Source organism: Rhinoderma darwinii, chromosome 9 (assembly GCF_050947455.1).
Source record: "Rhinoderma darwinii isolate aRhiDar2 chromosome 9, aRhiDar2.hap1, whole genome shotgun sequence".
Classification (NCBI taxonomy): Eukaryota; Metazoa; Chordata; class Amphibia; order Anura; family Rhinodermatidae; genus Rhinoderma; species Rhinoderma darwinii.
The window spans coordinates 14,427,426-14,451,197 of NC_134695.1; the positions used below are offsets into that span (position 1 = coordinate 14,427,426).

General features: G+C 42.3%; 1 protein-coding gene across 1 annotated transcript in view; it reads left to right on the plus strand.

The window, feature by feature from the left end:
* Positions 1-2,124: 2,124 nt before the first annotated feature.
* NXF1 (nuclear RNA export factor 1) overlaps positions 2,125-23,772 on the plus strand; it is a 125,721-nt gene continuing 104,073 nt past the window's right edge. The window contains exon 1 of the mRNA XM_075837298.1: positions 2,125-2,298. Coding sequence (XP_075693413.1) covers positions 2,271-2,298 — 28 coding nt within the window. The 5' untranslated portion in view covers positions 2,125-2,270. The remainder of the gene's footprint in view (positions 2,299-23,772) is intronic.

A 23,772-nucleotide genomic window follows, 5' to 3' on the forward strand; every position in this document is an offset into this window, starting at 1 on the left:
ATCCTGAGTGACAACCTCCTTCCCTCCACCAGGACATTAAAAATGGCTCGTCGCTGGGTCTTCCAGCACGACAATGACCCGAAACATACAGCCAAGGCAACAAAGGAGTGGCTCAAAAAGAAGAACATTAAGGTCATGGAGTGGCCTAGCCAGTCTCCAGACCTTAATCCCATCGAAAACTTATGGAGGGAGATGAAGATCCGAGTTGCCAAGCGACAGCCTCGAAATCTTAATGATTTACAGATGATCTGCAAAGAGGAGTGGGCCAAAATTCCATCTAACATGTGTGCAAACCTCATCATCAACTACAAAAACCGTCTGACTGCTATGCTTGCCAACAAGGGTTTTGCCACCAAGTATTAAGTCTTGTTTGCCAAAGGGATTAAATACTTATTTCTCTGTGCACAATGCAAATAAATATATATCATTTTGACAATGTGATTTTCTGTTCTTTTTTTTATATAATCTATCTCTCACTGGTAAAATTAACCTAGCCTAAAAATTCTAGACTGGTCATGTCTTTGACAGTGGGCAAACTTACAAAATCAGCAAGGGATCAAATACTTATTTCCTTCACTGTATGTAAGTGAATGGGGCCGTTCAGACTGTAAGTGATTTTCACGCAGCGTATGTGCGCTGCGTAAAACTCCTATACTTGCCTGTATTTCGCGCAGCATGCACCCATTAAAGTCAATGGGTGCGTGCAAATCGCCCACGGCACACGGAAGCACTTCCGGGTGCCGCGAAGGATGCGCGCTACAGTAGTAAAATAAATGAATGAAAACAGAAAAGTACCTCGTGCTTTTCAGTTTGTAAACATAAAAACAGAGTTGCATAATGATGCCGGCTGCGCGAAAATCACGCAGCCACGCACCATATGCTTATGCCACACAGAGCTTTTGCACGCGTAAAACGCATTTTTTGCGCGCGCAAAACGGACACGTCCGTGTGAATAAGGCCTAAAATTGTGGGAAACATATTCCGGGCTTGTAGTTTTTTATCACATAGCCTGCTAGGGGCCAGTACGTTCCTTAGTGTCAGAGCCCTTCTGTATGTAAAGCTTCGTTCACTTCTGCGTTGGGGTCCCTTTCTGACGTTCCGTCGGAGCTTTCCGTCAGAACGGGACCCTGAACAGACACAAACGGAAATCAGAGGTTTCCGTTTCCATCACCATTGATTTCAATGGTGACGGATCCGGTGCCCATGGTTTCAGTTTGTCTCTGTTTTGCACGAGATCCGTATAGTAGACTACGCTATTGCTTCCGGCAAAATGACGGATCCGGTGCACAACAAAGACAAACTGAAACCATGGGCACCGGATACGCTATTGCTTTCGGCAAAACGATGGATCAGGTGCACAACAGAGACAAACGGAAACCATGAGCACCGGATCCGTCACCATTGAAATCAATGGTGATGGAAACCTCTGGTTTCCGTTTCTGTCAGTTCAGGGTCCCGTTCTGACAGAAAGCTCAGACGGAACCCCAACGCATGTGTGAATGAAGCCTAACCTGTGGTTTTGGGCCTGTTCATATCACCGTTGCCCTTCCGTTGAGGGGTTGATTCTGTCAAAAACAGAACCGTCACAACGGTGACAAATGGAAACCATTAGCTAGGTTTTGTTCAACGTTGAGGGAAATGGAAGCTGAGGTTTCTGGTCGCCTTTCCGTTGAGGGGTTAGCCCGACGGAACCCCTCAGCGGAAAGGAACGATGATGTAAACACAGCCTTTTTTAGGCAGTGTTTCTAACCGACCCCTCCACTGAATCAACAATCTAGATGACAAGACTCAACTGTGTCATTTATCTTTTTTAGTTTTACATTGCCCATCTTGTAGCACAAAATAAAAATAAGACCTACACAGCTATACATTGGTGAAAAGAAATATGCTATGGTACTTGGAGTAAGGCGATGACAAAAATGGTGTCCTGCAGGACCAAAATAGGACATTATATATATACATATAGAAAGAAAAGAAAAAATACCCCCAAAAACCTGCATGGATTGAGCCAACACAGCATTAGACAACGGGGGAGGCGTGATAGGCCTATGTTGCCCCCTCCCCCTACGCTGAGCGGTGCGTGGCTTCCAGCACGCTCTCTAGTGCACAGTACTATGTGACCCGTCCTGCTATTCCATACGCCTGGGCTTCCTGCGTCACGTCCGGTGAGGAGTCGGCCGGTTGCTACGGCGATTCGTGCAGAGGTGTAGGCGGGCTCTTCAAGGGAGGAAGTGACGCGAAATTGGATCCTGTATTCGAGCGAGCTAGAGATGGCGGATGGTGGCCGGTCCTATGTTGGTAAGTTTAGGAGACGTGTGTTTCGTTCGCTGGACTGAAGTAACTCCACTGGGTGTTATTATTGGGCAATGTACGATAATGGAGCTGAGTAAAAGTCGTTCCAGAGATACGTAGTGCGTGTGGCGCAGGATGAGGGGCGAGCTGCCACCTGGACTAGTGCTGTGATACATGGATGTCGCAAGTGGGTGAGATGTGGAGGGGCTTTCTGATATAAGGAAGGGGGATGATGTCCTGCTATAAACGGTTTCAGGAGGGTTACATTTCCATCTATGACACGGCGTGGGGGCTACTGCACCCATTGTTTTGTATTTCTTCGGGCAGCTACCCAATGCCCCGTGACAGATTCCCTATCAAGCAGCCATGCCAATCATAATGGGCAGTGTAGGTTGTGCCAAATCCCCCAACAAGGGGCAGGCTTTACAACATCCGGGTTGTGCCTGGCTTTTCCATGCCACTTTACTATGATGGAAAGTTACTCCTAGTGTGAACGAAGGCCGTACCTCTTTATTGGTCCCTGTGTAATTACATTAGTTAAAATCCAGATCGCTTTGCAAATAATTAAGAATCTCTTTCTTTCTTTTCTGTAACGTACAGCCCAAATATTCTCACTTCACACGTCTCCTGGGTAGGGGTTCTGCCTATTGTACTCACACCTATAGGAAGAACGGGCATGTCATTGTGGCTGGCTATATAGAAGATGAGGTGGCATCCTAGATGCTTGACTGTTCAGTGGAGGGAGCCGTGTGCAGCCATTGCTCCACCTCGTCCTACGTACCGCTGCTGCCAGCCTGCTTGGTTTACCAAATGGGGTTTAAGTACGGCTAGCGTTTAAAAAGTCAAATTAAGGAGCAAACCATATTTGCGGAATTTGCGACTTTTTGTTGTATTCAGCTTAGCAACAGGGGCAGTGTCACACGTGGGACGACAAATTTACTATAAACTTCGCCAGCTTGTAGCTGATGTCTTCCACTTTTTTGTGCACAGACCGCACAAGATGCCATAAATTTATAAAAGAGGCCGTCACCAAGTGTCCTATCTTCAACATAATATGACCTAATGTTATGACCTATCTTGGCTTTATGCTAATGAGTTTCTTAACTCCTTAATGACAGGGCATGTTTGTACCTTAACCCCTTAGCGCACCGGTACATCCTGCATTGAAGTGCTTTAAGGCACCGGGACGTACCGGCGCGTCCTGGCTAATTTCTGTCACCCTGTCAAAGGACAAGGTGACAGAATTGTGCCGTCAACTGTTTGACAGTTGATCGGCACAGTAAGACGGCAGGGGACCATTCACAGTGGTCTCCTGCCGGCGATCGCTGTGATTGGTCAGTCAAAGCAGACTGACCAATCACAGCTCCATGATGTGTGTATGTGATGGCGCTGGCTCAGAAGCTGAGCCAGCGCTATCACCGCCGGGAATCAGCTGTCCGACGCCCCTCTGCAACGGAGCTAGGCGCCGATCCGGCCGATTAACCCCTTCGTTGCATCGATTAACGTGATCGATGCATCGAAGTGTCTTGTAGCCTGTCTGCAACCACGATGGTTGCCGCGGGTGTCAGCTGCTTGTCACAGCTGACATCGTGCCCTAACGGTTAGGACCGGAGCTATCGCTGCATCTAAGTGATTAGATCGTACCCTATGGTTGCTAATGACAACCATCGGCACCCGCGGGTGTTCCGATGGTTGCTATGGCAACCATAGCCTAACAATCGCTTCCTAGTACGGAAGCCTATTAGGCCCCGACGGGAGGCAAAGCCTAATAGGCTTGCTGTCAGTGAATAGCTGACAGCTCTAATACACTGCACTATGTAGGTAGTGCAGTGTATTAGAATAGCGATCAGGGCTTCATGCCTTCAAGTTCCCTAGTGGGACAAAAAAAAAAAGTTTAAACAAGTTAATAAAAATGTTGTAAAAAAAAATACGTTTCATGTTAAACACTATAACAGCCTTTTCCTATAAGTCTTTTATTATAGGAAAAAAACATAAAAAAAAGTACACATGTGGTATCCCCTCGTCCGTAACGACCAAACTATAAAAATATCACGCTATTTTACCCGTACGGTGAACACCGTAAAAAACTATTCCAGAATCGCTGTTTGTTAGTCACTACCCCTCGCAAAACAGAATAAAAAAAGGGATCTAAAAGTTGCATGTACCCCAAAATTCTACCATTAAAAAACGCAGCCCGTCCCGCAAAAAACAAGCTCTCCCACCGCTTTTTTACAGAAAAATAAAAAAGTTATGGCTCTCAGAATATGGTGACACCAAAAATAAATTATTTGAACCAAAAGTGATTTTATCGTGCAGACGCTGCAAAACATAAGAGAAACTATATACATCTGGTATCACCGTAATCGTACCGACCCGCAGAATAACGTAAAATTGTCATTCATAGCGCATGGCGAACGCGGAAAAAAAGAAATAATAAAAAACATCAGAATTGCAGGTTTTTGGTCACCTTGCTTGCCAAAAAAATGAAATACAAAGTGATCAAAAAATCGCATGTACCACAAAATGGTTCCAATGAAATCTACAGATTGTCCCGCAACATATCACAAAGCTCCGGTGGAGAAAAAATAAAGAAGTTCTGGCTCTCAGAATATGGCGATGCAAAATGTGCAACGTGTCCAAAAGCGGATAAGATCGGGCGCCATTTATCAGTGCGACACCGGCCACATATCTGTGGATAATTATTTATTTACCCCATTATTATACTCTCTTATTATACCCCTGATGTTCTCTGCACAGCTTACATGTACCCCCACATCATAAACTGTAATACCCCAAACAGAACAACTAGCGAGCAAAATCCACGCTCCAAAAGCCAAATGGCGCGCCCTGCAGCGTGCCCAAGCAGCAGTGTACGTCCACATATATGGCATCGCCATACCCGGGAGAACCTGCTTAACAGTTTGAGGTATTTGTCTTCAGTGGCACGAACTGGGCACAAAATATTCTGCACTAAAATGGCACATACCTGTGGAAATTTTCACTTTGCACCATCCACTGAGCATTCATTTCTAATAGAAAAAAAAAAAACCTGTGTGGTCAAAATGCCTTGAGGGGTTCAGTTTCCAAAATGGGGGACACTACTTGGCGGTTTGTTTTACTATTTGACCTCCAGAGCCCTGCCGTTGTGGGCTAATGCGAAAATCACCAAAATAGGTCTCACATGCGCCTTTCACTCCTAAGCCCTGTCATATGTCCAGGCAAATGATAAATGCCTTGAGGGGTGTAGTTTACAAAATGGGGTCACTTCTCAGGGTTTTACACTCTACTCTGGTACCTAAGAACGCTCTGCAAATGCGACATTGCGCCCCTACACCAGTCCAGCAAAATCTGTGCTCTAAAAGCCACATGGCACTCCTTCCATTTTGAGCTCTGCCATGTGCCCAAACAGCAGTTTAGGGCCACACATGGGGTATTGCCGTACTCGGGAGAAATTGGGTAACAAATTATGTTTTTTCTCCTATTACCCCTTGTGGGAAAAAAAAATGGGTGCAAAACTACATATTTTTGGGAAAAAAAAATGTTTTTCATTTTCACTGCCTCATTCTAAAACAATCTATGAAACACCTGTGGGATCAAAATGCTGAGTACACCCCTAGATGATTACCCTGAGGGGTAAAGTTTCCAAAATGGAGTCACTTCTCGGGTTTCTACTGTACGGGTACTTCAGGGGCTCTGCAAATGCGACATGGCGCCCAAAAAACAATCAACCAAAATCTACATGCCAAATAGCACTCCTGCCATTCTAAGCCCTGCGGTATATCCAAGCAGCAGTTTATAACCACATATGGGGTATTGCCGTACTCGGGAGAAATTGCTTTACAATTGTTGGGGCGCTTTTTCTCCTTTATTCCTTGGGAAAATAAAAACAATTCAACATTTTAGTGGAAAGAATGTAGATTTTCATTTTCACTGGATAATCCCAATAATTCAGCAAAAAAACTGTGGGGTCAAAATGCTCACTATACCGCTAGATAAATTCCACGAGGGCTATAGTTTCCCAAATGGGGTCACTTTTGCCGGGTTTGCACTATTTTGGCCCCTCAGTGGCTTTGCAAATGTGACATGGGGCCGCAAACCATTCCAGCAAAACTTGAGCTCAAAGTCAAATGGTGCTCCGTCCTTTCTAACTTCCGCCATGTGTCCAAACAGCAGTTTATTACCACATATGGGGTATTGCTGTGCTCAGAAGAGTTTGCTTTACAAATATTGGGGTGTTTTTCGGCTTTATCTGTTGTAAAAATGAAAAAATCTGAGCTAAAACTACATTTTATTAGAAAAAAATTTAGATTTTCAATTTCACGGCATAATTCCCATAAATTCAACAAAAACCGTGTAGGGTCAAAATGCACACTACACCCCTAGAAAAATTCCTTGAGGGGTGTAGTTTCCAAAATGGGGTCACTTTTGGGGAGTTTCCACTGTTATGGTCCCTCCAGGGCTTTGCAAACACCACATGGCACCGAAAACCATTCCACCAAAATCTGCGCTCCAAAATCCAAATGGCCCTCGTTCCCTTCTGAGCCCTGCCATGGGTCCAAACAGCAGTTTATTACCACATATGGGGTTTTGCCGTAATCGGGAGACATTGCTTTACAAATGTTGGGGTGCTTTTTCTCCTTTATTCCTTGTAAAAACTAAAACATCGTATGTTTTTTCAGAAAAAAAGTAGATTTTCATTTTCACAGACCAGTTCCAATAAATTTAGCAAAAAACCTGTGGGCTACAAATGCTAACTATACCTCTTGAAAAATTCCTTGAGGGGTGTAGTTTCCAAAATGGGGTTACTTTTGGGGGGGTTTCCACTGTTTTGGCAGCACAAGACCTCTTCAAACCTGACATGGTGCCTAAAATATATTCTAATAAAATAGAGGCCCCAAAATCCTCTAGGTGCTCCTTTGCTTCTGAGGCCGGTATTTCAGTCCATTACCATACTAGGGCCACACGTGGGATATTTCTAAAAATTGCAGAATCTGGGCAATAAATATTGAGTTGCATTTCTTGGGTAAAACCTTCAGTGGTACAGAAAAAACTGTATTACAAATGAATTTAGTAAAAAAAAAAATTGAAATTTGTAAATTTCACCTCCTACTTTGTTTTATTTCCTGTGAAATGCCTAAAGGGTTAAAAAATAATCTGAATGTGGTTTTGAATACTTTGTGGGATGCAGTTTTTAAAATGGGGTGTTTTATAGGGGGTTTCTAATGTATAAGGCCCTCAAAGCCACTTCAGAACTGAACTGGTCCCTGAAAAAATAGCCTTTTGAAATTTTCTTGAAAATGCGAGAAATTGCTGCTAAAGTTCTAAGCCTTGTAACGTCCTAGAAAAATAAAAGGACGTTCAAAAAACGATGCAGAAATGTTAACTAGTCAATATTGTGTGGTATTACGATCTGTTTTACAAGCAGATACATTACAATTTAGAAAAATGCAGATTTTCAGTATCATAAAGTACAATATGTCACGAGAAAACAATCTCAGAATCGCTTGGATAGGCAAAAGCATTCCAGAGTTATTAATACATAAAGTGACACATGTCAGATTTGCAAAAATCTGCTGTGCCACAAGGCCAAAATAGGCTGTGTCCTTAAGGGGTTAATGACCAAGCCAGATTTGTCCAATCTGGTATATGTGACTTTATCAGAGAATAACTCTGTGAAAGTTTTGAATATCCAAGTAATTCTGACATTGTTTTTTCGTCACATGTTGTACTTTATTTTAGTGGTAAAAGTAGACTGATACAATGTGCGGAAATTAAAGGGGTTTTCCGGAAGTAAAAAAATACATTCATTTAAATTAAGCAATGAAAAATATATAACTTTACAATGTACTTACGTTTCATCAGATGGCTGTAGCGTCGTATATCCTCTTCCGTCACCGCCCCCTTAGTAATGCAAAATCTGCACTTCCTGTGCAGACCCGTCCATTTGGTCTGCTGCCTTGATTCCGGTTTCCGGCTTTCAAAATGTACGGTTACGTCACAAATGACGTAACCGTACCACGTGCTTCTCTATATGATTAGAGCATGCGTGGTTAACACACTCCACCGCGCATGCTCTGTGAAATTATGTGGCCGCGTCTTCAGCGGCCGTGTATATTACACTGCGCAAGGTTGCAGGTGTATAACGTTAGTGTCCTAGTGGATACGTGTAATAATATATATTTATTCATCCTCAGTGAGGTTAGTATAAAGTTCTAGGATCAGATTTTAGGTTGATTTATATTACATGTGTAAGGGATCAATTAGCGACGGAATATGAAGTTGCGGGAATAACGGCCGTTTCGACAGTCTTCCCGACAGATGCAGGAGCTGTGACAGCTGCTGTCTCGTACAGCAGCTCCTACAGCGGGGACCGATCGCTGTGTCCCCGCTGTTTAACCCCTTAAAAGCTGCGTTCAATAGAGATCGTGGCTTTTTAGGGGTTAAAGGGAATGTGTTGCCAGAAAAACATGTTTTTTTTTTAAAAAATTAAACATTTAGTGTGTGGGTGATTAAACATGGTTCAAATTTTTTTTATTTTTTTCACGAGTCAGGAAATAGTCAGGAAATATTATAAATTAATTCTAATTTATAATACTACCCGTTTTTGGTCACTAGATGGAGCTATTCCCAAAATTGCAGCATTGCAACAATGGGTTAAAAGCCCTCGCTCTAGTGAGCTCTCAGCATCCCCCCCTCCTTTATCCTGGCTAGTGCCGGGATAAACGAGGGGTTTGAACGGTGTAACCTCCTACGCTGTGTGTCGCCATTTTTTGAGCTAACACACAGCGTAGTAGGTTTACATACAGTAGTAAACACACACAAACAAGAACATACATTGAAATCTCTTACCTGCTCCTGCCGCCGCGGCTCCCTCCGGCCCGTCCGCTCCGTTTGCTGCCGCTGGTCCAAGTGCACAAATCCGGAAGCCGCGACCGGAAGTAGTAATATTACTGTCCGGCCGCGACTTCCGGTCCACAGGAAAATGGCGCCGGACGGCGCCAATTTCGAATTGGACTGTGTGGGAGCGGCGCATGCGCAGTTCCCACACAGACGCCGTACACTGAAGTCAATGGGACGGGAGCCGTTCGCAGTCCCTATGGGACTGTGGCTGCCGTATTCCATGTCTGTATGTGTCGTTAATCGACACAGACAGAAATGGAACAAAAAATGGCAGCCCCCATAGGGAAGAAAAAGTGTAAAAATAAGAAAAAGTAAAACACAAACACACAAATAAATATAAACGTTTTTAATAAAGCACTAACATCTTTAACATATAAAAAAATAATTTGTGATGACACTGTTCCTTTAAGTTACCATCGCCGGCCTGCTACATGATAGCGGCCGGCGATGGTTACTATGGCAACCGGACACCAAACAATGATGTCCGGCTATGCCATCGACGGAAGCCTAGTGGGTCCTGACAAAGTCAGGACCCACTATGCTTGCTGTCAGTGAGTAGCTGACAGTTCTAATACACTGCACTACGCATGTAGTGCAGTGTATTAGAATAGCAATCAGGGCCTCCTGCCCTCAAGTCCCCTAGTGGGACAAAGTAATACAGTAAAAAAAAAAGTACAAAAAAAAGATGTGTAAAAATAAGAAAATAAAAGTTTTAAAAGTGAAAAAATCCCCTTTTTTTTTTTTCCCTTATCAGTCCTTTATTATTAATAAAAATATATAAATAAATAAATAAACTATACATAATTGGTATCGCCGCGTCCGTAACGGCCTGAACTACAAAATGATGTCTTTATTTATCCTGCTCGGTGAACGCCGTAAAAGAAAATAATAATAAACCGTACCAGAATCACAATTGTTTGGTCACTTCACCTCCCAAAAAAATTATTAAAAATAGATCAAAAAGTCGCATGTACCTAAAAATGGTACTGATTGAAACTACAGTTCGTTACGCAAAAAAGAAGTCCTCGCACGGCTTTATTGATGGAAAAATAATAAAGTTCTGGCTCTTAGAATATGATAACACAAAAAGTGAATGATTTTTTACAAAACGTATTTTATTGTGCAAACGCCATAAGACATAAAAGAACTATAAACATCTGGTGTCACCGTAAGGCGGGGTTTACACGAGCGCGTGCGTTTTGCGCAAGCAAAAAACGCGGCGTTTTGCGCAAGCAAAAGGCACTTAACAGCTCCATGTGTCAGCCCTTTATGATGCGCGGCTGTGTGGTTTTCGCGCAGCCGCCATCATGACTCTCCGTTTGGATGTTTGTAAACAGAAAAGAACGTGGTGCTTTTCTGTTTTCATTCATCCTTTACAGTGCTCTTGCGCGAATCACGCTTGTCCCACGGAATTGCTTCCGTGCGACATGCGTGGTTTTCACACACCCATTGACTTCAATAAGTGCGTGATGCGCGAACAGCGCACAAATATAGGACGTTGTGCGTTTCACGGAGCGGACATACGCTGCGTGAAAATTACGCACCTGTCTGCACGGCCCCATAGACTAACATAGGTCCCTGCGACGCGCGTTGCACGGACGTATAACACGCTCGTGTAAATGAGCCCTAATCGTATCACCCCGCAGAATAAAGTTAATATGTCATTTATAGAGCACGGTGAACGCTGTATCAAAAATAGAATAAAAAAACAATACTAGAATTGCTGTTTTTTAGTCACCACGCCACCTAAAAATAGAATAAAAACTGATCAAAAAGCCGCATGCACCCCAAGAAAACTACAATGAATTCCTCAAGGGATCTAGTTTCCAAAATGGGGTCACCTTTTGGGGGTTTCCACTGTTTTGGTACCACAAGACCTCTTCAAACCGTTTAACCCCTTAATGACCAGGCCATTTTGCGCGTTAATGACCTTTTTGGATTATTTTTGTTTTTTTTCACGGTCACATTCCAAGAGTCGTAACTTTTTTTTTTATTCCGTCGACATAGCCGTATAAGGGCTTGTTTTTTGCGGGACGAGTTGTATTTTGTAATTGTACCATTTTTAGATGCTTATAATATATTGATTAACTTTTATTAACTTTATTTTCGGAGAGTATTGAAAATAAGCAGCTATTCCATCATTGATTTTCACGTTATAAGTTTACGCTGTTTACTATGCAGCGTAAATAACATGTTAACTTTATTCTATGGGTCGGCAGTATTACGGGGATACCAAATATGTAAAGGTTTTATGTTTTCCTACGTTGGCACAATAAAAAGCCTTTTAGAAAAAAATTACTTGTTTTTGCATCGCCGCATTCCAAGAGCCGTAACGTTTTTATTTTTCCGTCGATGTGGCCGTATGTAGGCTTGATTTTTGCGGGACAATGTGTAGTTTTCATTAGTACTATTTTGGGGCACATAAGACTTATAGAGTAATTTTTATTTAATTTTTTATGGGGGGAATGGGAGAAAAGAGCGAATTTTGCTGTTTTTTGGCGTTTTTTTTTTAACGCCGTTCATCCGGCGTTAAGGGGTTAAAAACGCAGATATCCAGTGATTTCAGCTTGTGCTATCAGTAATAGAATGAGAGCACCAAAATGAAGACTGAGATTGCAGAAGTTAGTAGAGCTGGGTGTAGTAGGCGGAGCAAGTGCACTGCTGCGTGCACATTGCATGCTGGGACTAGAGCAGTGCATGCAGGGAGGAGAAACACAGGAAGTGAAGAGGAATGAACTTACTGAGCAAAACAAACCTCTCAAGGTAAACAATAGGGAGTAATGTTACTAAAACCATTTATTATCAAGAAAAAGCTAGTCAGAGTGCACTAATATATTAATAGAGGAACGTTGCATTGATTTAAAAAAAAATAAAAAAGATTGGAAAACCCCTTTAACCCCTTCCCTCTTTAGCCACTTTTGACCTTCCTGACAGAGCCTCATTTTTCAAATCTGACATGTGTCACTTTATGTGGTAATAACTCCGGAATGCTTTCACCTATCCAAGCGATTCTGAGATTGTTTTCTCGTGACACATTGGACTTTATGTTACTGGCAAAATTTGCTCGATATGTTCAGTATTTAATTGTGAAAAACACCAAAATTTAGCGAAAAATTGCAAAAATTAGCATTTTTCTCAATTTAAATGTATCTGCTTGTAAGACAGGCAGTTATAATACACAAAATTGTTGCTAATTAACATCCCCCATATGTCTACTTTAGATTGGCATCGTTTTTTGAACATCCTTTTATTTTTCTATGACCTCACAAGGCTTAGAACTTTAGCAGCAATTTCTCACATTTTCAAGAAAATTTCAAAAGGCTATTTTTACAGGGGCCAGTTCAGTTGTGAAGTGGTTTTGAGGGCCTTATATATTAGAAACCCCAAAAAAGTCACCCCATTTTAAAAACTTCACCCCTCAAAGTATTCAAAACAGCATTTAGAAAATGTCTTAACCCTTTAAACATTTCACAGGAATTAAAGCAAAGTAGAGGTGAAATTTACAAATTTCATATTTTTCTGCAGAAATACATTTTTAATACAATTTTTTTTATAACACAGAAGGTTTTACCAGAGAAATGCAACTCAATATTTGTTGCCCAGTTTTTGCAGTTTTAGGAAATATCCCACATGTGGCCGTAGCGTGCTACTGGACTGAAACACCGGCCTCAGAAGCAAAGGAGCACCTAGTGGATTTTGGGGCCTTATTTTTGTTAGAATATATTTTAGGCACCATGTCAGGTTTGAAGGGCTCTTGCGGTGCCAAAACAGTCAAAATCCCCCAAAAGTGACCCCATCTGGGAAAGTAGACACCTCAAGGAAATTATCTAGGGGTGTAGTGAGCATTTTCACCGCACAGGTTTTTTACAGAAATTATTGGAAGTAGGCCGTGAAAATTAAAATCAACATTTCTTCAAAGAAAATGTAGGTTTAGCGATTTTTTTTCTCATTTCCACAAGGACTAAAGGAGAAAAAGCACCGCAAAATTTGTAAAGCAATTTCTCCCGAGTAAAACAATACCTCACATGTGGTAATAAACGGCTGTTTGGACACACGGCGTGGCTGAGAAGGGAAAGAGCGCCATTTGGCTTTTGGAGTTCACATTTAGCAGGAATGGTTTGCGGAGGCCATGTCACATTTACAAAGCCCCTGAGGGGACAAAACAGTGAAAACCCCAAACAAGTGACCCCATTTTGGAAACTATACCCCTTGAGGAAATTATCTAGGGGTATAGTGAGCATTTTGACCCCACAGGTTTTTTGCAGAAATTTTTGCAAGTAGGCTGTGAAAATGAAAATCTACATTTTTTCAAATAAAATGTAGGTTTAGCTAATTTTTTTTCATTTCCACAAGGACTAAAGGAGAAAAATCACCATAAAATTTGTAAAGAAATTTCTCCCGAGTAAAACAGTACCCCACATGTGGTAATAAACGGCTGTTTGGACACACGGCGAGGCTGAGAAGGGAAAGAGCGCCATTTGGCTTTTGGAACTCAAATTTAGCAGGAATGGTTTGCGGAGGCCATGTTACATTTACAAAGCCCCTGAGGGGACAAAACAGTGGAAACCCCCCACAAGTGACCCCATTTTGGAAACAACACCCATTGAGGAAATTATCTAGGGGTATAGTGAGCGATTTGACACCACAGTTTTTTTGCAGAAATTATTGGAAGTAGGCCCTGAAAATAATAATCTACATTTTTTCAAAGAAAATGTAGGTTTAGCTAATTTTTTCTCATTTCCAGAAGGACTAAAGGAGAAAAAGCACCACAAAATTTGTAAAGCAATTTCTCCCGAGTAAAACAATACCCCACATGTGGTAATAAACGGCTGTTTGGACACACGGCAGGGCTTAGAAGGGAAAGAGCACTATTTGACTTTTTGAGATCACATTTAGCAGGAATGATTTGCGGAGGCCAGGTCACATTTGCAAAGCCCCTGAGGGGACAAAACAATGAAAACGCCCAAAAAGGGACTCCATTTAGGAAACTACACCTCTTGAAGAATGCATCTAGGGGTGTAGTGAGCATTTTGACCCCACAGATGTTTCATAGAATTTATTAGAATTAGGCAGTGAAAATAAAAACAGTCCTTTTTCTTCAATAAGACGTAGCTTTAGCGCAAATTTTTTTTATTTTCTCAACAAATAAAGGAAAAAAAGAACCCAACATTTGTAAAGCTATTTCTCCCGAGTACGGCAATACCCCATATGTGGTCATAAACTGCTGTTTGGGCAAACGGCAGGGCTCAGAAGGGAAGGACCGCCATTTGGAGTGCAGATGTTGCTGGATTGGTTTCTGGGCACCTGTGGGCCCAAAACAGTGGAAACCCCCCAGAAGTGACCCCATTTTGTAAACTACACCCCTCAATGCATTTACCAAGGGGTGTAGTAAGCATTTTAACCCTGCAGGTGTTTTGTAGAAATTAGTGTGCGCTCAATGTTGCAGAGTGAAAATGGGATTTTTTTCCATAGATATGCCAATATGTGGTGCCCGGCTTGTGCCACCATAACAAGACAGCTCTCTAATTATTATGCGGTGTTTCCCGGTTTTAGAAACACCCTACATGTGGCCCTAATCTTTTGTCTGGACATATGACAGGGCTCAGAAGTGAAGAGTACCATGCGGAGTGGAGGCCTAATTTGGCGATTTACAAAGTATTGGTTCACAACTGCAGAGGCTCAGATGTGAAATAATAAAAAGAAACCCCTGATAAGTGACCCCATTATGGAACTGCACCCCTCAAGGCATTTATTAAGGGGTGTAGTGAGCATTTTCACCCCACAGGTCTTTTCCATAAATGAATGCGCTGCGGATGGTGCAAATTAAAAATTTATATTTTTCCCTAGATATGCCATTCAGTGGCAAATATGTCATGCCCAGCTTATGACGCTGGAGACACACACCACAAAAATTGTTAAAAGGGTTCTCACGGGTATGACGGTGCCATATATGTTGAAGGAAACTGCTGTTTGGGCACGCTGTAGGGTTCAGGGCCGAGGGAGCACCATTTGGCTTTTGGAGAGCGGATTTTGCTTGGTACTATATTTGTTTGAGTATTGCTGGTGTGTTATAATGTGGGGGTACATGTAAGCGGGGCGGAGTATATAAGGGGCATAGTCAGGTGGTATAAAAAAATAAAAATAATCCATAGATGTGTGTTACGCTGTGAAGCAATCCTTTCTGCACAGGCCGGTGTCGCACTGATAAATGGTGTCATTTCTTATCCCCCTTTTGGTCCACACTCCGCGCCTTTGTAGTTTGGGGAATTTTGCTGGGAAAGTATTATCCTGGTATAATACGGGCACCGTCGCTTCCATCGGATATGATTGGGCCCTCCCTTCCTGGTTCCCTAATTTTAGGTCCTTGATAAATCGCCTCTTGAAACAGAAGAAATGTTCTCCTCGGGCACAACTGCATATTTTTTTATTTCCTGACTTATTGGAGCCATAACTAATTTTATTTTTCATAGACGTAGCGGTATGAGGGCTGGTTTGTTGCGGGACGAGTTGTAGTTATTATTGGTACCATTTTGGGGTACATGTGACTTTTTGATCACCTTTTATCCTATTTTTTGGGATGCCAGGTAAACCAAAAAACGCAATTCTGGCACAGCTTTTTTTGTTTTTTTTTTATACAGAGTTCACCACGCATTATAAACTACATGTTAACTTTATTCTGCGGGTCAGTACGATTCCGGCGATACCTCATTTATAGAACTTTTTTATGTTTTACAACTTTTTGCACAATAAAATTACTTTTGTAAAAAGAATGTATTTTTTCTGTCGCCAAGTTGTGAGAACCATAACGTTTTAATTTTTTTGTCGACGGAGTTGTATGAGGGCTTGTTTTTTGCGGGACGAGCTATAGTTTTTATAGGTACCATTTTTGGATACGTGCGACTTTTTGATCACTTTTTATTGTAATATTTGTAGGGCAAAGTGACTAAAAAACAGAAACTCTGGTAACGTTTTTTACGGGTTTTTTTTACGCTGTTCACCGCGTGCAATAAATAATATAATATTTTGATACCTCAGGTCGTTACGGTCGTGGCGATACCAAATACATATGGTTTATTATTATTTTTCAATAATAAAGGACTTGATAAGAGTAAAAGGGGGATTGTGTGTTATTTGATTACTTGAAACTTTTATTGTTTTCAAACTTTTATTTTTTGCACTTTTTTTTACACTTTTTTTATACTTTTTTTACACTTTTTCTCAAGTCCCACTAGGGGACTTGAAGGTCCAACGGTCAGATTTTTTTTTTTCTAATACATTGCACTACCTATGTAGTGCAATGTATTAGATCTGTCAGTCATTCACTGACAGCAAGCCGTTTAGGCTTCGCCTCCCGGCGGGGCCTAAATCGGCTTCCGTAATGGCAGAGCAGGAGACCATTGTGTCTCCTGTTGCCATAACAGCAGTCGCCAGTCCCGATTGCCTGTCAGGGCTGGCGATCTGCTTGTAACCGCTACGATGCAGCAATCGCTTTCGATTGCTGCATCGAAGGGGTTAATGGCAGGGATCGGAGCTAGCTCCGGTTCCTGCCGTTACAGGTGGATGTCAGCTGTACAGTACAGCTGACCTCCACCGCTGATGACGCCGGATCAGCTCCTGACCCGGCGCCATCTTGCCGGCAGCTACGGAAGCCGATCAGGCTCCGCCGCCGGGCGGATCTTGACCGGCTTCGGTGCTAGGCAGACCGGGAGGCCAGTATTAGGCCTCCGGTTGCCATTGCAGCCACCGGAACCCCGGCAATTTCATTACTGGGGTTCCGATGAGCTGCAAACACCTTAAGTGCAGCGATCGCGTTTGAGCGCTGCACTTAAGGGGTTAATGGCGGGGATCGAAGCTAATTTCGGTCCCCGCCGTTACAGTCGGATGTCAGCTGTAAGATACAGCTGAGATCCGGTGATGATGGGACCGGCTCAGCTTCTGAGCCGGTGCCAAACGTTTGACGTACATGTACGGCAAGATGCGGGAAGTCAGTACTTTCCATGACGTACATGTACGTCAAATGTCGGGAAGGGGTTAATTAAAAAATAGAAAAATTGAAGTAATTTTGTAAAAATTACCATTTTCCCCTATTTTTAACTGCAATATGTCACATATGTACACACATACTGTACAATTTTTTTAATTAAATATATATTTCTATCTCTTTACACTATTTTGGCAGCACTTTTGGAAAAATAAAATAAATTTTCAGCAATTTAGAGGACTTACAAATTGAATAATCATTTTATAAATTTTGAAGTACATTTTGTTTTCCTGCACCAAGCCAGGTTTTCAGAGGCTCATAGTTCTCAGAGTGATGGAAACCCCCACAAATGACCCCATTTAGAAAACTAGACCCCTTAAGGTATTTACCTAGGGGTATAGTAAATATTTTGACCCCACAGTTTTTTGCTAAATTGAATACATAGCAGGTGAAAAAAAATAAAAAAATTCTCTTTTTTTTCATAAGTATCAGTTTGAAGACCAATGTCTTTGTAAAGCGACCATGAAAATGAAGAACCACACCACAAAATCTATCACCCTGTTTCTCCTGTTTTCAAAAATACCCACATTGTGGCCCTAATGCGCTGCCTGGACACACGGCAGGGCCCAAAAGGAAGGGAGCACCCGGAGGCTTTCAGGACTCATATTTTGCTTGAAAATGTTTTAGGCCCCACTGTACATTTGGAGAGGCTTTGAGCTGCCAGAACGATAGAAACTCCCCATAAACTACCCCATTTCGAAAACTAGACCCCATAACGTAATTATTTAGGTGTATAGTAAGCATTTTGACCACACAGGTTTTTCGCTAAATATATTGGAATTAGTCTGTAAAAATTAAAATGTACTTTTTTTCTGAAACAACATAGAAATTTTTATTATTTACAAGGAATAACGAAGAAAATGCACCCCAACATTTGTAAAGCAATGCCTTCCGATTACGACAATACCCCATATGTGGTAATAAACTGCTGTTTGGACCCACAGCAGGGCTCAGAAGGGAAGGAGCGCCATTTGGATTTATGATTTTGCTGGAATGGTTTTCGGTGCCATGTCGCATTTGCAATGCGCTGGAGGGACCAAAACAGTGGAAACCCACCAAAAGTGACCCCATTTTGGAAAAACCTTCAAGGAATTTTTCTAGGGGTATAGTGAGCATTTACACCCCACGGGTCTTTTGCAGAGTTTATTAGAATTAGGGTGCAAAAATTAATATCAAAATTTTTTCCACTAAAATGTTGCATTTTCTCATTTTCACAAGGGATAAAGGAGGAAAAAAACAACCATTTTTTATAAAGCAATTTCTCCCGAGTACGGAAATACCCCACATGTGGTCATACGTTTTTTCATTAGAAATGAATTAACCCTTTCAGGACTGATCCATTTTTTGCTTTCATATTTTAGATTTTCACTCCCCACTTTCCAAGAGCCATAACTTTTTTATTTTTCCATCAATAGAGCGGTGTGAAGGCTTATTTCTTGCAGGAGGAGCTGCAGTTTTTATTGGTACCATTTTTTGGTACATAAAAAGTGATTCAAAAGTTGTATTACGTTTTTTTTGACAAAAAAACCTGCGATTTTTGCGGTTTCAATTATTACATTTTTTTAAGGTGTGCACTGTGCAAATTAAATAATGGTATATTGTAATAGTTCTGACTTTTACGGACTTAGCGATACCAATTTTGTTCATTTTTTTTTTACATTACTTTAGAAGAAAAATGCGAAAAGGTGTTTTGTTTTTTTAACTAATAACTATAATTCTTCTACACATTTTATTAATCAATCCACTTAGGGGACTTGATCCAGCGATCATTGGATCACTGGTACAATACACTGCAATACTAATGTATTGCAGTATATTGTTATTCTTACAGGCTTCTGTAACAGAGCGATCGCTGTACCTGTCCGTTAGTACCGAGGGGGCCTGCTGTAATACACAGCCGACACCCGCAGCGTATGGAGCGGGCTCAGCTCCATACATCAACCGCCGCACCATGACGGGCAATTAAGTCATAGTGCGCAAAGGGGTTAATGCACAGCGGATGGTTCAATGTGAAAATTGCAATTTTCCACCGATATGCCATTTTAGTGCATAATATGTTGTGCCCAGTTTGTGCCACAGAAGACAAATACCTCATAAAACGTTAAGCGGGTTCTCTCGGGTATGGCGACGCCATATGTGTGGGCGCAAACTGCTGCTTGGGCACGCTGCAGGGCTCAGAAGGGAGGGAACGCCATTTTGCTTTTGGAGCACAGATTTTTCTTGGTAGTTTTTCTGTTTTGGGTTTTGCTGGTATTTCAGTTTATAATGTGGGGGGCATGTGCAATCTGTGCGGAGAACATCAGGGCATAATAAGAGGGTATAATAATGTGGTAAATAAATAATAATTCATAGATATGTGACTGGAGTCGCACTGATAAATGGTGCCCGATCTCATCCACTTTTGGACACTGCACATTTTGCATCGCCGTATTCTGAAAGACAGAACTTTTTTATTTTTTCACCACCGGAGCCCTCTGAGGGCTTATTTGTTGCGGGACAATCTGTAGTTTTCATTGGTACCATTTTGGGGTACATGCGAACTTGCGAGATAGAAAAATGCACTGAGCCCGCTCCATACACTGCAAGTGTCCGCTTCTGTCACGCTGCTATAACGGCCAGGAACAGCAATTTCGCTGCTCCTGGCAGTTTAAAGGGGTTGTGCCATAAAACACATGCATCCCCTATCCACAGGATAAGAGATACATGTGTGATCAATAAGGAGAACGGGGACCGAAAGTTACCAAGAGCGCTGCATGAGAAGATGTGACGTCCGCGTTCTGTGTCCGGCAGCTTCATAGAGATCAATGGGATTCTTCTGCGCATGTGCGATCGGCTCTCCATTGATCTCCTATGGAGCTGCGGAACAGATAAGCCGGACACAGAACCCAGCCCAGGCTTCTCATGTAGCGCTCTGGGTGACTTTCAGTCCCCTGTTCTCCTTCTCGCTGGGGGTCCCAGTGGTCGGACCCCCAGCGATCTCACATTTAGCCCCTATCCTGTGGATAGGGGCTACATGTTTTATGGCAAACCCCTTTAACTAGTTAAATGCTGTTGTCAATAGCGACTGTGCCATTTCTAGGGGTTTTTCTATGAAGGACATTTATGACATAGCCACAGGATATGTCATAAATGTCAGATGCGGGTCCGTTTTCTGAAGTGAGGCGTGTGGTGTGATGAATTTTGAACCTCCACATGCCTCCCATTAATAGTAATTAACCCCATCACCTCTAGAACGGGGCCCCCTAAACCCCGTTCTAGCTTTCTGTGCTCTCCCAGGCACTTGATTACATGTGGAGTTACTGAAACAGCGTAGCTCACATGTTACGCTGCTTCCGTAACTGCCATTCACTACTATGGGAGTTAGGGAAACAGCGTAGTTACACTGTTTGGGTGGATTCACACAAGCACATTACGTCCGTAATGGACGGAACGTATATCGGCCACTAATCCCGGACCGAACACACTGCAGGGAGCCGGGCTCCTAGCATCATAGTTATGTACGATGCTAGGAGTCCCTGCCTCTCCGTGGAACTACTGTCCCGTACTGAAAACATGATTACAGTATGGGACAGTTGTCCGGCAGCGAGGCAGGGACTCCTAGCATCGTACATAACTATGATGCTAGGAGCCCGGCTCCCTGCAGTGTGTTCGGTCCGGGATTAGTGGCCGAAATACGTTCCGTCCATTACGGACGTAACATGCTCGAGTGAATCCAGCCTTTCAGTAACTCCACATGTAATCAAGTGGCAGCTGGTTCAAGTCCCCTAGGGGAACTAATAATAATGTGTGTAAAAAAAAAGAAGCCTTTTCCCCAAGCACAATGTAAAAAATAAAATAATTTTATCTCGCAACAAAATAAGCCCTGACACCGCTCAATCGATAAAAAAAATATAAAAAAAGTTTTGGCTCTCAGAATGTGGTGAAACAGAATAAATGATTTTTTAAGAAATAATTTTTTTCCTTCTTTCTGTTGTCTGAAACCTGGGTGCGTCTTATGGTCGGGTGCATCTTATTGTCCGAAAAATACGGTAATTAGAATTAAGCAGTGAAAATTAAAAATTTAATTTATTACCAATAAGATGTAGTTTTAGATCCACATTTTTCATTTTCACAAGGAATAAAGAAAAAGCACCCCAACACTTGTAAAGCAATTTCTCCCGAGTACACTAACTCCCCATATGTGGTTATAAATGGCTGTTTACATATATGGAGCATGATTTTTGCGGGACGAGTTGTAGTTTTTCGTAGCACCATTTATTTTGCCATATAATGTACTAGGAAACGGCAAAAAAATTAATTGTGGGGTAGAAAATGAAGAAAAAAAGCAATTCCTCCGTTGTTTTTTGCACGTCGTTTTTACGGAATTCACTGTGCAATTAAAACATTCTTTATTCTGTGGGTCAATATGATTACGGCGATACCAAAAATATATAGTTCTATATTTTACTACTTTTACAAGTTAAAACCGAAGTGTAAAAAATGTATTTTGTGTAGCCAAATTCCGAGAGCCATAACTTTTTTTTTTTTTTTTTTTTCCGTTGATATGAGGGCTTATTTTTTGCGGGATAAGCTGTAGTTTTAAATTCTACCATTTTGGGGTACATGCGACGTTTTGATCACTTTTTTTTTTAAATTTTTTGTGGGAGATGAGGTGACTAAAAAATAGAGATTCTGGCGTTTACAATTTATTATTTTTTTTTTTACGGCGTTCACCGTGCGGGTTAAATAATATAATGTAATAGTTCAGACTTTTATGGACGCGGCGATACCAATTATGTTTGTTTGTTTTTATATTTTTTTTATTCTATGCTCTGGGGGAAATTGGGAAAAAATTTTTTTTTTTTTTTTTTTTTCATAAAAAAAATCCTTTTATTTAACTTTTATTTTTTATTTTTTTAATCCCCCTAGGGGCCAAAAAACACTATATAGTACTAACAAACAAGGAGTGTACACAGAGATATTTGGTGTGGTTATAGCTTATTATCAACGTCATAAAAACAGTCATGCGCAACAAAGTTGTACAGAGGATATTTAAATGAATAGTGACATGAAAAATACATTTAATCAAGTGAGGATTCAGATATGTCGTTAAGACCATTAGGCTGCAGGCAAGAACGTATGAAGATCCCAAAGTTTTAGTCTGTTAAATCTATCACTATATGATGCTGAAATGGATTCAATAGGTGTAACGGGGATACTTCCAAAATTATTATTGTGCACAGTAGTAAAATGCTGTGAGACTGTTTCAGAAAACTATTTTTAACGTTTGATGTATGTTTCATTCTACAACGTAATTGATGGGTGGTTCTCCCCACATATTGTAGATTACAGGGACATTTTAAAAGAGAAACCGCATAGTTGCTGCTACAATTAATGTATGTTTTAACCCCTTCCTGCAAATGGGCGTTACTGTATGTCCTTTTTAGCGGATCGTTCCCGGAAATGGGCGTACATTAACACCCGGAGAATGAAGTGCATAAGCTCTAAAGCAGGAGTCTCAAGCACGCGGGCCGCATGCGGCCCCTGGGGCTGTCATCTGCGGCCCGCGGGACACAGAGCCGCTAGTATCGGCTCTGCTCCGAGACTCTGGAATTCCCTGACATCGCTGTCCACATATGAACAGCGATGTCTTGGGCTTCCCCAGAGCCGGAGTCCCGGGCAGAGCGCTACTATCGGCTCTGCTCCGGGACGCTGCGAAATTCCCTGACATCACTGCCCATATATGGACAGTGTGTCAGGGTCTTCCCCAGAGCGGAGTCCCGGGCAGAGCGCTAGTACCGGCTCTGCTCCGAACGCTGTGGAATTCCCTGACATCGCTGCCCATATATGGACAGTGGGTCAGGGTCTTCCCCAGAGCGGAGTCCCGGGCTGAGCGCTATTATCGGCTCTTCTCCGGGACTCTGGGGAAGCCTCTGACATCGCCGTCCATACATCGACAATTATGTCAGGGGCTTCCCTCGAGCAGGAGTCCCAGTGATGTCAGGAGCACAGCTGCAGTCCCAGGAAGAGCCTACTAGTGCTCTGCTCGGGACTCCATCTCTGGGGTTGCCCCTGACATCTGTCCATATATGGACCGTGATCTCAGGAGCAGAGCTGGAATCCCAGGCAGAGTGCCAGGAGCGGCTCTGCTGCGGGACTCCAGCTCTGGGCAAGCCCCTGACATCACTGTGGCAGCATCTGCGGGGGGCACTGCTGTGGCAGCATCTACAGGAGGGCACTGCTGTGGCAGCATCTAAAAAGTGGCTGCCCAATCTTGACGTGTGCTAACTGAGCCGCCGGACTGCATTTAGCGACACTTAAACTGGAAAGCTGGATTGTTGAAATAAGCACGTGGAGAAATCTCTCAAATTTTAAACCTAGAGGTATTATTATAGTAGTTCAAATAACTAATTAACAATAATTTTGTATTGTATCAAATTTGAAAATAATGCGGCCCGACCACTTCGCATTTTTTCTATATGCGGCCCACTTACCCGGCCGAGTTTGAGACCCCTGCTCTAAAGTGACCCTGATAGCTGGCGGGCAATAAACATTGAAGA